The sequence below is a fragment of the Chanodichthys erythropterus genome, chromosome 16 (assembly GCF_024489055.1).
Source record: "Chanodichthys erythropterus isolate Z2021 chromosome 16, ASM2448905v1, whole genome shotgun sequence".
NCBI classification, from domain to species: domain Eukaryota; kingdom Metazoa; phylum Chordata; class Actinopteri; order Cypriniformes; family Xenocyprididae; genus Chanodichthys; species Chanodichthys erythropterus.
In genome coordinates, this window is record NC_090236.1 from 31,078,818 (window position 1) to 31,097,142 (window position 18,325).

The 18,325-nt window shown below is 36.4% G+C and overlaps 1 protein-coding gene across 2 annotated transcripts in view; it reads left to right on the forward strand.

Annotated features, from left to right (window-relative positions):
- atp6v1h (ATPase H+ transporting V1 subunit H) overlaps positions 1-16,447 on the forward strand; it is a 51,606-nt gene extending 35,159 nt beyond the window's left edge. For both annotated transcript variants that reach the window (XM_067362631.1, XM_067362632.1), the window contains 3 exons: positions 1,615-1,716; positions 6,735-6,848; positions 16,093-16,447. In XM_067362631.1, the coding sequence (XP_067218732.1) occupies positions 1,615-1,716; positions 6,735-6,848; positions 16,093-16,159 (283 nt within the window). In that variant the 3' untranslated portion in view covers positions 16,160-16,447. The remainder of the gene's footprint in view (positions 1-1,614; positions 1,717-6,734; positions 6,849-16,092) is intronic.
- Positions 16,448-18,325: the final 1,878 nt, after the last annotated feature.

Here is an 18,325-nt window from a genome sequence, read left to right on the forward strand (position 1 = left end):
GCTCCAGCCAATAACCGACAAGAATGATTTTAAATGCGCGTTCATGACTGTTTCAGGGAGCACGTAGGGGAGGGAGAGGAGAAGGAGGAGGGAGGGTCTAGCTAGCCTCTGTTTTGTTTGACAACACTTCGAACGTCAACAGGAAGTTACTCCACCCAGGATCACTTAGAGCACATTTAACTCCTAATTTACTGCTTATTAATTGTTAGTAAGGTAGTTTTTGTAGTGTATTGGGTAGGAATAAGGGATGTAGAATAAGGCCATGCAGAATAAGGCATTAATATGTGCTTTATAAGTAAGCAATAAGGTACGAGAGGCTTCGTGTCATGCCTAACAACGCCCTTCAGCCGGGATTTATTCACGATACAGCACTAGCCTCGAGTACCTTATTGCTTTTATAAAACGGTTACCACACAATACAAATATTAAAGCTAAAAATATGTATCAATGCAACTTTCATGAAGTAAACTTTCCCTAAAAGCCTTCCTCCCGCCGGAAAAAATAGTCCCTGCCCGTGAACAGCAACAGAAGTTACATTATCACGCCATTAGATGGCAGTAAAGACTGTCTTTATGAGTGTGTCAGTCAGTAGCGAAGACTTTTACATTGAAAAGACTGAACTGTTGTGAACACGGAACAAGACGCAACTGACAAATGCTTTGACTAGCGCTGTCAGTCACGGGAAAACCCCTTAACTGTTAAAAGGACAGGATAATACATCAGACATTTAAACAGATTTTTTATTATGAACATAGGACTGACCTGAAGGAAAATGCTAAATCGAAATGCAGGTAATAAACTCGCTCACTCAATCTTTTTCTCTCAATACTCTTCTACATAATACTGTAAGCGTCAATGAACAGTGTCAATTGAGAACATACAGTTTATGTTGCTAAGGGTGTTGTGTAGTGATACATAGAACCGTTGAGTGAAGTGGTCATAGTTGTGTTTTATCATGAATAAAACACAACTATTGACCTATTAGAATCAAGGACAGGAGCTAACCATTATATAAGTACTAATAAACAACCAATATACTTGTAATATGTAAGCTAATAAGCAATTAGTTAAAAGTGAGAATTGAACCCTAAAATAAATTGTTACCATGTTTTGTAATGTAATGAAATTGATACATTATTACACTATTGATCAAAAGTGACATTAAAGACATTTATAATGTTAGAAAAGCTGATTAATTAATTCATTTCTTGAGCAACAAATTAGCATATTAGAATGATTTCTGAAGGATCATGTAATACTGGAGACTGGAGTAATGATGCTGAGAAATCAGCTTTGTAATCACAGGAATAAATTAGATTTTAAAATATGTAAATGTAATGTATCTTGTTGATGTTTAAATCTTTTTACTGGAAAAGAAGACATAAAAAACTGTTTAAGAAGACACTTTTTTGCAGTGTTACATGTTTCCCCATTTTAGTATCTTGCTCAACTTACAGAACCTTTAATATTTTCCCGGACTGACGTAGACACCACATCACCAGCTGTACAGTACCCTGGGATATATTTGCTCAGCGTGGTTTTAGTATTGCCCTGGAGGTGTTACTGATTGCTTTTGGGGACCTGAAATGATTGTGTGTTTGTGCTTCCTGCCAGGATACTGACCAGGTTGTTGGAAGTGTCTGATGACCCTCAGGTTATTGCTGTTGCAGCTCACGATGTGGGGGAATACGTGAGACATTACCCCCGCGGCAAGAGGTGAGCGAGTGTCTTTCATCCTTCATCTGTAAAATTACCATTTATCTGACTCTGTGGCTGTGCTTTTTTTTTGTTTGTTTGTTTTGACTATTTCTAAATAACCAAATATTCTGTTGCTCTGTATGATAATAGGGCTCTGAATCGCCCAGGTTAGAGTTATTACCGTCTGTGGAGTCTGCTTGCATGCGATGATATCAGTGTCAATTTAAACTTACATCACTTCAAAGAGAGCAGCATACTAACTCATCCAGGCTGACCTATTGCAAGATATTGCCCAAGCTTTGCCATTTATTTTGTCAGCACGAGGCATTCATGATCGGCCAATCAATTTTAGACCCAAGAAGGTTATAGCTTCCCTCTAAAAGTAGAGTGATCCGCCACTTGTGTCCAACTCCGCTGTGGGTGGCTAATACCTTCTCTAATCCCTACTCTCCTCCTCCTGAGGTTGGCCACTCAGAACGCAAACTTTCCTCTTTAGAACGCCCCCAACGTTCAAAGAAAACACAGTGAATCTATAGGGACTCGTTGGTCTGCATTAGCCTCTGTTCTAACCCTGTAATTAAACCACTGTAGAACAAATTAGCTTCTGCAAGTGAGCAGTTGCCCAAAAGAATTACTCATTTGTGATAAGTGTCGAGTTATTGCCTTTCCATCTTTTGTTCCTAAGCAGTGATTTTGTTTTAACTGTTCTAAATGTGAGAAGAAAGTATAGAATAAATAAATATTCCTTATTTAAAAAATAACTTGCAAGTGTGACGGTCACAGACATTTATATTCTGTTTAGTTCTTGTTTCTCTGCTCCATTCAGTTTTGTTTTTCTTGGTTACTGATTATCTCCTTACATTATGTGTTCATCTCCTACATTCAAAATTAAAGGGTTAAATCACCCAAAAATGAAATTTCTGTTATTTATTACTCACCCTCATGTTGTTCCAAACCCATAAGACCTTTGTTAATCTTCCGAACCAAATTAAGATATTTTTGATAAAATCTGAGAGGTTTCTGATCCCCAGTAGAAAGCAACAGAAAGGTAATAAAGACACTGTTAAAATAGTCAATGTGACTACAGTGGTTCAACCTTAATGTTATGAAGTGACGAGAAATTTTTGTGCGCAAAAACAAAACAAAAATAACTACTTTATTCAACTATTTCTTTCTTCCCTGTCATTCTCCTAAGCTGTTGACGTAGTAAACACAGTGCAGCACTTCCGGGTTCTACGTCAGAACACTGACTCATTATTGGCCAGCTCCTGCGTCGGCGTCACACGCATGCATCATGCTGCTCAAGTGAACAGCATCGTCCAATACTGAGTCGCCATTCTGACGTAGAGCTGCACTGCGTTTACTGCATTAACAGCATGACAGGGAAGAGAAGAAATTGCTATTTTTTTTTTTTTTTTTGCGCACAAAAAGGTGGTACTGTGGTAGGATGCCACCTTTGCAATAAGTCAATTTGTAAAATTTTACCCCTGTTAGATATTCCACTGTCATCTGTGAGGGTTATTATTGGAAAGTGGAAGCTTTTAGGAACAGCAGCAACTCAGCCATGAAGCAGAAGACCATGTAAAATCACAGAGCAGGGTTACCCAGTGCTGAGGCTCGTGGTGTGTAAAAGTCACCAATGCTCTGCTCATTCCATAGGCATTAATAACGGCACAAAAAGTGTGTGGCGGGAGCTACATAGAATAGGTTTCCATGACTGAGCAGCTGTGTGCAAGACTCACGTAACCAAGTACAATGTCAAGTGTCGGATAGAGTGGTATTAGGGCTGCAGCTATCGATTCTTTTTGTAATCGATTAATCTAGCACTTAATCGATCGATTAATCGATTAACCTGTTTTTTTTGTTTTTTTTTTTACACCCAAAACAAATAATGCATAGCGAAAATGATGTGACTGTAAAATGATCAAGCATTTGGCTTTTATTTCTAAAAAAAAAACAGAGGTATTGGTTCCAACTCCAACATTTGGCTCCAAAACTAAGCCTATTTATTGCAATTTTTACCCATTTAGTGTTTATAAGTAGCCTGACTTCGTCATACAGAATACTACATATTCTAGGCAGAATGTGAACTTCCCGTCCAAAAAAATGTTGTGGGCGGGGTTCGGGCTGGCACCCAGGCTAGTTTATAAGTGCCAGTGCCAACAATTATATAACAATACAGTAAATACTGTTATACTGTAAAACATGTATAACATGTAAAACTATGAATACAAACTTAAATAGTAAAGGCCATTTGGCCTTAGTTTTGTCTTCTTAATACAACATTACAAAAAAAGGATTGCACCTTCTGCAAATTACCCACCTGAGAACAAAAACGCATGCCGTGTGTGAGGAAGAGTGACGCCTCAGTCAGACCAGTTGCTTCATTGCAGTTTGGTACGGCAGAAATAGCCTACATACAATCATTTTCAATAGAACGGTGCATTTGGCTTGCATCACTTGCATTCCGGTGCATTTTAGGTGAAGCATCCGTTCGAAAAATCGCGTCATCATTTCTCATTTCTCTGTTTGGCAGTCTTATGGGTGAGTCCAGGCAGATGCAAAAAGAATATTACCTGCCTGATTGCATTGTGCCAACTGTAGAGTTTGGTGGAGTAGGGATAATGGTATGGGGCTATTTTTCAGGGGTTAGGCTAGTCCCCTTACTTCCAGTGAAGGGAAATCCTAAAGCTTCAGCATACCAAGACATTTTGGACAATGCTATGCTTCCAACTTTGGTGAAACAGTTTGGTGATTGCCCTTTTCTATTCCAGCATGACTGTTTCCCAGTTCACAGTGCAAGGTCCATAAAGACATGGTTGGATGAGTTTGGTTTGAAAGAACTTGACTGTCTAGTATGGAGCCCTGACCTCAACCATACCAAACACCTTTGGGAATGGAGCTTGCGAGCTAGGCCTTCTCGTCCATCATCAGTGCCAAAAATGCTCTACTGGATGAATGGGCAAAGATGTGATCAATAAACAGTAACACTCCAAAATCTTGTGGAAAGCCTTCCCAGAAGAGTGGAAGCTGTTATAGCTGCAAAGTGGGGGACCAACTCCATATTAAAGTCTATGGGCCTTATTTTAACGATCTAAGCGCATGGTCTAAAGCGCACGGTGCAAGTGCACTTAGGGCGTATCTGAATCCACTTTTGCTAGTTGAAGGATGGGAAAAATGGTCGGCACGCCCAGCACATGGTCTAAAAGGGTTTTCCCTATTTTCTTAATGAGGCATGGGTGTGTTTTGGGCATAACGTGCAATAAACCAATCAGAGTCTCATCTCCCATTCCCTTTAAAAGCCAGTTGCGCTCGCACTATGGTGGATTCGCTATTTACATGGCAGAATTTGCAAGCGGAAAAACTGAACGCTTCTCTAGTGAGGAAACAGATCTGCTCATGCGCGAGGTTAAAGTGCGTGAGCAGACCATCTACGGGAAAAGCCAGATTCCACCAAAACATTTTTATTTTTATGCACACAATAATAATCTTTTACATTGTAATCATTTTATTTTCAATATTTTGCAAGTTTGTGGACTGCTGCGTGTCCCTGTGTGTGTAATAAGCAGAGTGTACATGCAATGTTCACCCGCATATAGGCGCATATTACTAACTCCTTCTTTAAATAAATCAAATATTGCGCTTTTGACTTTAGACCAGGTTTCAGTTGGTCAATGGCGCAGTCTATTTTAGTTTCCTCAAAAAAGTAACGCGCCAACAATGCGCCTGAACACACCTCGTTTTCAGACCTGCAAGATGGTGTATGATAGGTCCCTATGTATTTAGAATGCGATGTCATTACAGTCCCTGTTGGTGAAATAGTTAGGTATCCAAATACTTTTGTCCAAATTTTGTGTGTGTGTGTGTGTGTGTGTGTGTGTGTGTGTGTGTGTGTGTGTGTGTGTGTGTGTGTGTGTGTGTGTGTGTGTGTGTGTGTGTGTGTGTGTGTGTGTGTGTGTGTGTGCGCCTGTTTATTTGACATCAGGACACAAATTTGTATAATGACATGGGTATGACATAGGTATTACAAGGAGAGGGTGACTTATGAGGACATTACCCCATGTCCCCGTTTTTCAAAAGGCTTATAAATCATACAGAATAACTTTTTTTGAGAAAGTAAAAATGTGCACAGTTTTCTGTGATGGGTAGGTTTAGGTGTAGGGTTGGTGTAGGGCGATAGAAAATATGGTTTGTACAGTATAAAAACCATTATGCCTATGCAATGTCCCTACAATTCACAAAAACAAACGTGTGTGTGTGTGTTTATTTCTATCTCATAGAAGGCCACATTGTTCTACAGTGAACATTTCAGATCGAGTTCAAAATGACTTTAAATAGAAAATTCATTTAGCAGTTCTTAGAAGCGCTATCGAATACGTTTTTTTGTGTATTTCACAAAGCATATGATTCTGATTATGAAATGCATTTTATGCATTTCATGATTGTGAAATGCATAAAAATACTCTGTGTTTGTGGTTGCTGTAATTACAGAACTTTAAAGGGATTTTTATTTTTTTTTTTCATTTCAAAAGGTCATTCCCTCTGTTTCCAGTTGCATCAACAAATCAAATCTGAATTTGCTGTATACAATTGAACATTTTGTGGTGTAACTAGTAAGATTTTAATTTTTTATATATATAAAAAAATATATTTAAAACATAAAATGTTACATTTAAAAATGGTTTATTTGTTTTTTTTTATTTTCATTTCCTAAAAGGGCACCTTTTTTTGCAAAGACTAATGTTTTCCTTCACATTTTCTACAAGAAATGTCATTCACAATTTTGTCACATTTTCTTCAGAAAATGTTGTTGTTTTTTAGTTTTAAGATAAAGACTTATCCTGCTTTTTGAGTTTTGTTGAGTCTTGTGCTGAAATGCGTTTTCGTGTTAATGATTGGCATTGCCAGAAATAATGCAGCTGTTTTTCTCTGTTATTCCCAGAGTTAAATTGAAAGACAAAGAGGCCCTGTGTTATTACCCATCTTGCAGAACATAATAATCTGGAACTGCTTCTCTCTGCTTCTCTGTCCTTTAGGGTGATCGAACAGCTGGGTGGTAAACAACTAGTGATGAACCACATGCATCATGAAGACCAGCTTGTCCGCTATAATGCCCTGCTGGCCGTCCAGAAGCTCATGGTGCATAACTGGTACGTTTAACTCCATATGAATCAGACATGTTCAGCATTTGCTTTGCAATGCAAACTCATACAAACAACTTGATTTATTTTATTACTATTTTGATTATATTAGTAGTAGTAGTAGTATTACTATTATTTATTTACTTATTTACAGGATACTTACACACAGTTTTAATCTTTTTAACCTAACATCTTTAAAATATTTTGTACAATCACCTCTTCACAGCAGTTCTGGTTGTTGTATTTATTCCTAAAGCAAAACAGCCACGGTGTTTGTGCCTGATGCAACATTAACCTCAACAGTGACCTGGAAAGGAGCTTTCTCTTAATCTCTCTCTGCTCCATAGTAGTAATTTTCTCACTTCAGCACTACATAATATAATGAATTATTCAGTGGACCATTGTGTTTTTTTTTTTTTTTTAGCATTAGTTGATCTTTGATTAAAACCCAGGGCACAGAATAAGTGGAAAAAAACCATAATTAACTTCTCCATGCATGTTTGTCTGAGCGAAGTGGAAAAAGCTTGATTAACTTCTCCATGCATATTCGATGTGTTTGTGAGAGCAGCAAACTGTTGAATTAAGGCTGGCGAGGCGCTGGATTAGGTTCAGGTATACGACCTAACACAAGTAGCTTACTGTTGTGACTGCATTCATCCTTATGAGTTTCAGATTACTCTTTCAACAGGGATGATAAACCTCAAAGGCCCCAGAATACAGCATGCATGTTTGAAACACAATAGACGTGTACTGGTGTACATTCAGTGGTGTCATGAAGAGTAATTGTTCGCTGTCTACGTTTCATTACAGTGGCTTTAAATCAGCCTTCAAATTGAAAGTTTAGCGTCAAATTGAGCAGAATACAAGTCGCTTTAAATGCTGCCTCAATGGTAGAGATCACTCCTGCATAGAGAGAATGCATTAACACGCTCCATAAAGTATCTCAGAATAATTCATCTTTACCATCGGTCCCACTGCAGGAGAAATAAATTTATGGAGGCAGATGCTCCAGGGTAAAATTTATACGTTAGTATTTATACTGTGGACCTGGACTGAGGGGTATTATTTATTTATATATATATATATATATATATATATATATATATATATATATATATATATATATATATATATATATATATATATATATATATATATATATATATATATATATATATATATATATATATATATATATATATATATATATATATATATATATATATATATATATATATATATATATATATATATATATTATATATATATATATTATATATATATATATATATATAATATATAATATATATTATATTATATTATATTATATATTATATATAGTACACCGAGGGGTGTATATATACATGTGTGTGTGTGTCTGTGTGTATACCCCCCTCGGTATACTGTTTCTTGCTTTGAAACAGTTCCGTCTCCAAACTCTGACTCACTGTATCGTGGCAATTATTAGACATTAGCTAAAAAGCTCACATGTAATTTTTAGAATTAATTGTGCATAATTTTGCAGCGGTTTGACGCAAAGCTTAGCGTGTCACCCCCAAAAAAAGAAGGAGAAAAGCAAGCAGAGCAGTGAGTTTTGACTGTTCTCGGGAACAATGTAATGGTTTCATCTCGGTTTTAAGTCTCTCAAATACGAACCAAGAGTTAAAAGGGAACTATTAAAAAATGGCAGTTAGGATGAAGAGACACAGAGTGCATGTATTATATGAAGATCTTGATTTGAAGGGAGGTGAAGGCCAACTCTTATTTGTATTCTTAATTGGAGGAGGAAATTACAGGGGATGTAATAGCCAGATGATTGAGTTAAGATTCGGTGAATGTGGTTTCCAAGGTGCTCTCAAGAAGAGCCATACAAGAACGGACTTTTACTGTCTCTTTTCAAAAGCCGTCTTTGTAATCCATTTGCATCCACAAATGACATTTCCCTTTGCTGCACTCTTCTCGAGAGTTTTTTTTTTTTTTTATATCTGAGGTATATCTTCTCTCATCCATCATGGTTTTGAGATGATGTTCTCAAAAGGATCATCTCGTTTCCATGGCATTGATTGCATCACACATTGTCTTCATGGTTTCCGGTATAAAAGTACTTAAAGGTTTGTTGTTGTTGTTGTTTTTGGTGAAGAGCTTTTTTTTTGGATACAGAAAATAACAAAAAAAAAAAAAAAAAAAAGAAGCTGCCTTGTGCGAACAGTTTATTTTCCCCTTAAGAATTGTGGTGCTGTCGCTTTTTCCTATTCTCACCCCATAGAGACTGTTTGGTGTCATGGCAACAGCAGGAGGAGAAGATGTTTGAGTTGGCACAGTTCTAGATGGCCAACTTTGCACGCTGTTAGTTTATTGTATCTGTACCATCTGGGTTAACCCCTAGAGGTGTGCCGCTGTGCGTGTGCAGAAATTCAGCCAGCGGCTCCACAATCTTGAGATAATGAATGACACTGTGTTTAATAATTTTTTTCAGGTTTGTTTTGTAGATGCCCTTACTCACTTAAGGACTTCATCCACTTTTTGATGCAGCTTAGCGTGAAATCTCTCAGATGTGCCTCACTGTTATGAAACCTAATTTGATTCGGAAATGAAGTCATGATAGGAATAATTGAAAAACTATTAAATAAGAGTTCACTGCAAAACAAGACCAAAGATTATCTTTCCTTTGCTATGTTATGTGCGTCATAGCATTTAGAAATAATTTATACAGTAAATGTGGAAAATGGTAAAAGGGAAAAAAGTAAATGGACATAATTATAGAAATATATATATATATATATATATATATATATATATATATATATATATATATATATATATATATATATATATATATATATATATATATATATATATATATATATATATATATGCAGTCAAACCAAAATTTATTCAGACATCTTGAACATTTCATTCATTAATACAGTTTATTCACTATAGTTTAAAAAATAAAATAATAATGGTAATGGTAATAAAATATGACAAGATCTCAGAGTTAAACTGTCAGGAAATTAATCTTAATAATGTCAGATAACACAACACAAAACATGGTCAGGTCAAAGTTTCTGAATAATTTTTGGTCCCAAATTGTTATCAGTTTTACTGGTAGTCCACTGAATGAAGAATGTTTGGGTATAAAATGTCACAGTTTACTTTATTTTGCTATCCTCACTTACAATAAACTACAGTGTCCTGCACCCACTAGTAAAAAATATACAAAATTCTATCTAGTGGTTTGACTATCTATCTATCCATCTATCTATCCATCTATGTCAAACCACTATCTATCTATCTATCTATCTATCTATCTATCTATCTATCTATCTATCTATCTATCTATCTATCTATCTATCTATCTATCTATCTATCTATCTATCTATCTATCTATCTATCTATCTATCTATCTATCTATCTATCTATCTATCTATCTATCTATCTATCTATCTATCTATCTATCTATCTATCTCATATATATATCTCTCATATATATATATTATATATACAGTACAGTCCAAAAGTTTGGAACCACTAAGATTTTTAATGTTTTTAAAAGAAGTTTCGTCTGCTCACCAAGGCTACATTTATTTATTTAATACAGTAAAAAACAGTAATATTGTGAAATATTATTACAATTTAAAATAACTGTGTACTATTTAAATATGACAAAGTAATTTATTCCTGTGATGCAAAGCTGAATTTTCAGCATCGTTACTCCAGTCTTCAGTGTCACATGATCCTTCAGAAATCATTCTAATATGCTGATCTGTTGCTCAATAAACATTTATGATTATTTTCAATGTTGAAAACAGTTGTGTACTTTTTTTTTCAGGATTCCTTGATGAATAGAAAGTTCAAAAGAACAGCATTTATCTGAAATACAAAGCTTCTGTAGCATTATACACTACCGTTCAAAAGTTTGGGGTCAGTAAGAATTTTTATTTTTATTTTTTTGAAAAGAAATTAAAGAAATGAATACTTTTATTCAGCAAGGATGCATTAAATCAATCAAAAGTGGCAGTAAAGACATTTATAATGTTACAAAAGATTAGATTTCAGATAAACACTGTTCTTTTGAACTTTCTATTCATCAAATAATCCAGAAAAAAAATATTGTACACAAATATTTTGTACAATTGTACACATTAAATGTTTCTTGAGCAGCAGATCAGCATATTAGAATGATTTCTGAAGGATCATGTGACACTGAAGACTGGAGTAATGATGCTGAAAATTCAGCTTTGCATCACAGGAATAAATTACTTTGTGAAATATATTCAAACAGAAAACAGTTATTTTAAATTGTAATAATATTTCACAATATTACTGTTTTTACTGTATTTTTAATTAAATAAATGTAGCCTTGGTGAGCAGACGAAACTTCTTTTAAAAACATTAAAAATCTTATTGGTTACAAACTTTTGGACTGTACTGTATATATAATATATATATGTATATGTGTGTGTGTGTGTGTGTGTGTATATATATATATATATATATATATATATATATATATATATATATATATATATATATATATATATATATATATTTACTTATAACTTATTTTAATATATCATCAACTTGGAATCATAAGGTTCTACCTGACATTTTTGTCAAAATTTAATTACTCACATATTCTTATGCTGTGACAGCTTATTTACATTATGTGATTTTTGTTTTTAAGTTGTGTACATGGGACTTTTTTTTAGAAAACAAAAGGTTGTATCTACAAAGAAGTATGGAATGCAAAAACCTTGAAGCTCAATATCTCAAAACTGCTCAGAATGCAGATAGAACCTTATTCCAAGGTGGTGATATGTTAAAATGTGATTTATTCCTAATTCAATATACTATACATATTGATGTTATATTATTAGTGTGCACTGGCCCTTTAATTCCAAACTAAAGTAAGCAAAAATATATAACACTATGAGATGGCTTTTGTTTGTTTATATAGTGTTTTTATTATTATTATTATTATTATTATTATTTTATTTCTGAAGACTTTATAATTTTCCCTAACTTTCATAATGGGAAAGTGGCGACATACCTTGAGAAATTGTTATTACCATTTCTTGAACTCAGAAACTCTTAAATGAGGTAATTTTAGAAGCAGTCCACAGAGTAATAGAGCATTCATTTGAATCCTCTTAGTCATTAAAGTCTTAGACACCTGAGGATGCAGGTAGATTGTAAATCAGCTCTTCATTTTTGAAAAAATCAGGGTGTTTTTGATGCCTGGTAGCCAAAGCAGAGTCGTCCCTTTCTTTTCTGCCTTCAAAATCAGCCACAGTTCTTCAAACGCAAGGTCACTGAGGGTCATAGTCGTATTTACCACAGGTTGAATGATTAAGGCCACAGACATAGTCAAGCGTCTCATAAGCCACACTGAAGAGGAGTCTGACATCTCTTGCTGTATATATGGGATGAATGATGATGAAAACTCGCCTTTGCTTTGACTTTTCTTACTGTTAGTTATAGGACCTTGACGTTGAAAAAATGAAGGAATTAGTTCAAGGTGTCAGTGAAGAAAAAGTTAAGTGTCTCTTGAAGTCATGACGCTGACTCTCAAATACATCTTGTGGTTTGGGTCGATTGCAGGTTTGGCAGAAAATTTAATGCGATGTGCATGTGATTGAGCCCAGTGGAGTCTTTGCTTCAATGAGAATGGTGTGATTGTTGTCTGCGTCCTGTTTGTTCTGGAGGACTATTTTTTGTGTGGGTTGTGTTCAGTGCCATTCGGTCCAAAAGTCTGGGACCACACTGAAAATCTGAGATACAAAATTTAATTTAAACCAGGGAAAACTTACAAAATTATACCTCAGAGATGACGCTCTTTAGTAGGTAATGAAAATAGATTTCAGTATAATGGTTCCTTTGCGATTTAATGTGCTTCTCAGCATACTCATTTTAAACTGCACTTTTTTTTAGTCATAAGGTTTTTTTTGAAGGTCCATTTTGGCCTTTAAATTAAGACCTTCATGCAAGTTTACATGGGCCGTTTTAATATATGAATGTCATCTACTGCTGATCTTTATTTAAGCTTAAAGCTTCTCTTCAATTAGCACAAAGCTGTGCAATTAATCTGACATTAATATTCAATTAATTATGACCCACAGATAGACCTTATGCTCATCTGTAGTATATAAAATTAGTTCTGGTTCTCAAATCTGATTGGCTGAGAGCCTTTTCCAGCCATGCAAAGTTCTACTAATATCACATGAAAACCATAACAAAATTTGTATCACTCCGCTTGTTTCCACCAGATCTATACTGGCAGCATTTCTCACATCGAGCATCAATAGCGGCAATTTATATATAAACATAGGTCTAGAAAATTTGTTTAGGCATTTTTGGAGATGTGAGCTCCAGGCCGTCAGCAGCCATTTATTGCTCATTTATCCACTGAGAACAGCTTTATCTTAGCCTGGGTGCCAGCCCGAACCCCGCCCACAACATTTTTTGGACGGGAAGTTCGGTCTGGACTCGATCCATTATGGAGTAATTATGCTCGGCTCCCAGAAGGCCGAGCCAATCAAATTGCCAGGGCGGGCTTTAATCGATGATGGACAGGATATCTGCGGTTACGTAACCACCCACGTCATCAAAGAGCGCTTGGGTTGAATTGGTTTTCACCAACGAAAGATGTGAACGTAACGTAAGATGTTTAGATTTCGCTATCACGTCTGTAATAAAAGAAATCGACAGCGCATTAACAAAGAACCGCAATCAAGGCATTTGTCGATGGGAAAGATGTGTTTGCCGTCCTTCCAACGGGATTCGGCATACGTCACTTACTGCGTTGCTCTGATTGGTTGTAGGTCTATCCAATTGAGTGCAGAGTTGTTGTTTTTTACTGGTTCGGTTAAGACACGCCCCATAATTCAAGTGCAATGGAGCAGTATCAGACTCACATTCTGCCTAGAATATGAGTATGACGAAGTCAGGCTAGCTTTATCTAGGCTAGTCTTCAGGAATTTGTAGCTGGTTCTTATGTGGATAGTGGTTAAACATGAGATATAACTTGAGATGTGAATCTGTGGCAGAAGGAAGTACCCCCTGGGAGGTAAAAATCTTTTTTTAAAACCTCACCAAGTAAAACACTGCGTTTATATAGAACTGTCTCTTTACCACCACAACAAATGGGACACTTTTCAGACGCGCATTCCGACTTCACCTCAGCGCCAGGCCCAAGTCAAACGAGCGCAGAAAAGGTGCAGGTGACGACGGGAGCTTCAGTTGAACAACGTCAGATGAGATGTTGTCAGGCTATGTCAGTAAAACTCAGAAAAATTAACGTAACTGTCCAATCAGCCGTTATACTGTGCTCGTGGCGCACACTCAAGAATTGCATGCGCAAATGCGCCGGCGCGCACTGCATAATTACTTTATTATAGCTTTGTTGTAAGTTAAGTCATGAAATTACCAAACATGCGATTAAAGCTGCCTCAAAACTGTGCATGCATTTATTTGTTGACATGGTTTTAAATTGTTATCCAATTTGTTGGCCTTAAAACGTCTTAAAAATGCACACTAGGGAAATCTAAATTTTCGGGGGAGCATGCCCCCGTACCACCCTAGCAAACAACATTTTCTGACCTAGGTAATTATGAAACCCTGCATATGGCCCAGCTTATATTCTATCTAATGAAATCTGAGGTAAATGTGAGGTAAATTTCTCCAAATGTGCGTACTTTTGGACTAAAGTTTGTATGTGTATGCACTGTGATCAAAAATAAATGGGACCAATGGGAGGATTGTGTCTCGTTATGCTATTAATAACTACCGATTGATTTCGCATTTCTATCAGAAATGAAGAATTATTAGTGTCATTGTAGATAGTGGTGCAAATATCTAAGCTATCTAGTACTTCAAATCCCAAGGTTAAATCAGAAGATTTTTTTGTAAAAATGTTTCTGTAACGGCTGCCAAAAATAGTATATAGCTCCACTGTGGTTTTTAACAAATTTTCAAAAAAAAATAAAAAAAACTTTTCAAAACATCCCCCCCTCTGTTTTTTTCACAAATCGCACCCTGGCTACATATATTGCAATATGAAAAAAAAAATAAAACATTCACCAGATGACTTTAACAGCTCTGTTTAGAAAGAATTAATCATTCTCTTTATATCAGCTCACAGACCCCCTGTAGTTCCCTCATGAAAACCCTTCTCTACAGTTACTTAATACTCTATCTACATAACAAACCACATCCTGTTTTGCAAGCTAGCCGTGAACATATTAGCTCAATTAATACACAAATCGGAAGTCAAGCTGTTACTAATCCTCATATTTTCTGCTGTTTTATTTCTTTTGCTGGATCCCTAATGAATCAGCCCTCTGTGATTCTCTCCTTCTGATGTACAACAGCTTGGCACTTATCTGCTTTGTTTCTTTGCAAAATCAGCTGATGTGCTGAAGTCTGGCAAATAGCTGTTGGACGAGCTGCCAGAAATGACAATTAATGAATGCCAGGTGTGTGCTAATTTAGTCAACTGGTCAAGAAAGGAAACGAAGATCCATTTCGCATAGTTTCATCTGATCAGAACGTGTACTCGACCAGATGAACTTCTTGACCGTTCACAGATTGTGCATCTCAGCGGATGCAGTAGGTCAGTTGGGTATTGATTTCTTGGATACTGTGATTTCTGGCAAGAAATAATGCATATTCAGATGGGATCTATCGTGTGTCCTTTGAGAATTTTATGCTCCTGTCCTCTATAAGCTGTGCTTGTGTCTTATCTGAAGCACCTTAGGCCTGAAGAAAAGCAACCCATTTGAAAAAAAAAAAGGTCACTGTTTAGGTGAAATTGTTAACAAGGTTTGACGGTTTTGGCTCGACATCAAGATGGTGGGCACTTTGAAAGGATTTAAATGACAGAAAGCATTTCCCAACAGTTGAGAAACCACAGGTGTCATTCAGAATTAACTCGCCTTGGTAAAATGACATTTTCAGTAATCAAAGAGGAAGGAATCGAACCTCATGAAGATTATTAAAGAAGACAGGTTGAATTGAATATAGTTAGATTAGAGAATCGGCTGTGGAGGAGCTGTTTGGAAAAGTCTTTTTTATCACCTCTTTCAGTGTGCATGACAGTTTCTTCTTTTTTTTTCTTACTGAGCTTAAAGCGTTGGCTCAAAAGCCTGTTATTTTACTTACATAAAGGAATATCCAGAAATACAAAGAGTTGCACTTCATAGCTGTTCAAAAAGATAAATTGGCATAATTGTTCCTTGGTGTTTTCTTTCAGGGAGTACCTGGGGAAGCAGTTGCAGTCCAGCGAGCAGTCGACTCCAGCTGTGGCTGCCCGAAGCTGAACTGCCCATGTGCTTGTGTGTGAGCCAGAGCGTCTGATCCCGTGTTGTTGGTGTGAATGTAAATCTGTGCTATATATAATGAACATGCTAAACAAAAAACGAGTTGATGTATTAAACCATAAATTTCTAATTTAGCTCTTCTTTGTTGTGCTTTGTTGTTCTGTAAATTTGTGCGTCCTTGAGTAAAATCACTTTGTGATCGGAACAGTTCAGAGTATTATGAAATGTTATTTATGTCTTAAATGTAAAACAATGAGTATGCATTCCAATAAAGAGTCTACCATGACAAATGCATCTGTTGAATTAAGCATTTTTGTTTATTTTATTTGTTTCATTCCAAATTCGAAACATCAGTCTGTGGTTGAGTTGTAAGGCTGTTAATTTCACTCAAGACAGACAGACAGACAGACAGACAGACAGATAGATAGATAGATAGATAGATAGATAGATAGATAGATAGATAGATAGATAGATAGATAGATAGATAGATAGATAGATAGATAGATAGATAGATAGATAGATAGATGATAGATAGACAGGCCCAAAAAACTGTTATTTATTTATTTTAAGATCTAAGATTTTACTCCAAGGGTATATTGTCATCTCGTTCCACACCCGTAAGACCTTTGTTCATCTTCGGAACACAAATTAAGATATTTTTGTTGAAATCCAAGTTTTTTTTTTTATCCCCCGTAAAGCAACATAATTACCACATTCAAGGTCCAGAAAGGTACTAAAGACATTGTTAAAATAGTCAGCATGACTACAGTGGTTCAACCTTAATGTTATGAAGTGACGAGAATACCTTTTGTGCACAAAAACAAAACAAAAATAACGACTTTAACAATTTCATCTCTCTTCTGTCAGTCTCTTACGCAGTTTACGCTAGAGGGCTGCATTGGGCTCCCGCGGGACCCAACGCAAATCTCGCGGGAGCGGGCGGTTTTACCTTTGCTGCGGGCGAGAGTGGGCGGTCAGAAAACTTTGCGGGAGACCCGCGGGGAATGGTGGGATTTGGCGTGTAATAGAAATGGAGTCAACACATGAAGTTGAGAAGAAAATTAAAGCGGCTGTTTACTTGACAAAAGTAAAGCAAGACAAGTCAGACACTTGGAAACAAGTCTCAATATTTGCGTTTTATTTTGAGCATTCTCGCATCTAGTGCGCCTTCAGAGAGGGCATTCGGTGTGTGTGAGCGGATTGTGGAAGAAAGACGCACAAGTCTGGGACCGCAGTCAGTCAGCAGTATACTTTTCCTTCATAGTAATATGGAGTAAGCAATGCAATGCCCAGTGATCAAATTCATTTGTTTAATTAGGCTACGTTATTTTTATTTATTTATTAGTATTATTTATTTTCTTTTTTGCAATAGCCTATTAAGCAAGCTATTGTGAATTTGAGGCATTCTATTTTTTATTTATTTCATTTTGTATTTAATTTGTTTAAAGTATATCTAGCCTACTTTGTTTAAAAAAGAGCCTCTCGGAGTGGCAGTGTCTCTCAGAAGTCAAGATGGGCAGAGGATCACCAATTCCCCCAATGCTGCAGTGAAAAATAGTGGAGCAATATCAGAAAGGAGTTTCAAGAGTTTGATGTTATCATCATCTACAGTGCATAATATCATCCAAAGATTCAGAGAATCTGGAACAATGTCTGTGCGAAAAGGTTCAAGGCCGGAAAACCATACTGGATGCCCGTGATCTTGGGGCCCTTAGACGGCACTGCATCACATACAGGAATGCTGCTGTAATGGAAATCACAATATGGGCTCAGGAATACTTCCAGAAAACATTGTCGGTGAACACAATCCACCGTGCCATTCGCTGTTGCCTGCTAAAACTCTATAGGTCAAAAAAGAAGCCATATCTAAACTTGATCCAGAAGCGCAGGCGTTTTCTCTGGGCCAAGGCTCATTTAAAATGGACTGTGGCAAAGTGGAAAACTGTTCTGTGGTCAGACGAATCAAAATTTAAAGTTCTTTTTGGAAAACTGGGACACCATGTCATCCGGCCTAAAGAGGACAAGGACAACCCAAGCTGTTATCAGCGCTCAGTTCAGAAGCCTGCATCTCTGATGGTATGGGGTTGCATGAGTGCGTGTGGCATGGGCAGCTTACACATCTGGAAAGGCACCATCAATGCTGAAAGGTATATCCAAGTTCTAGAA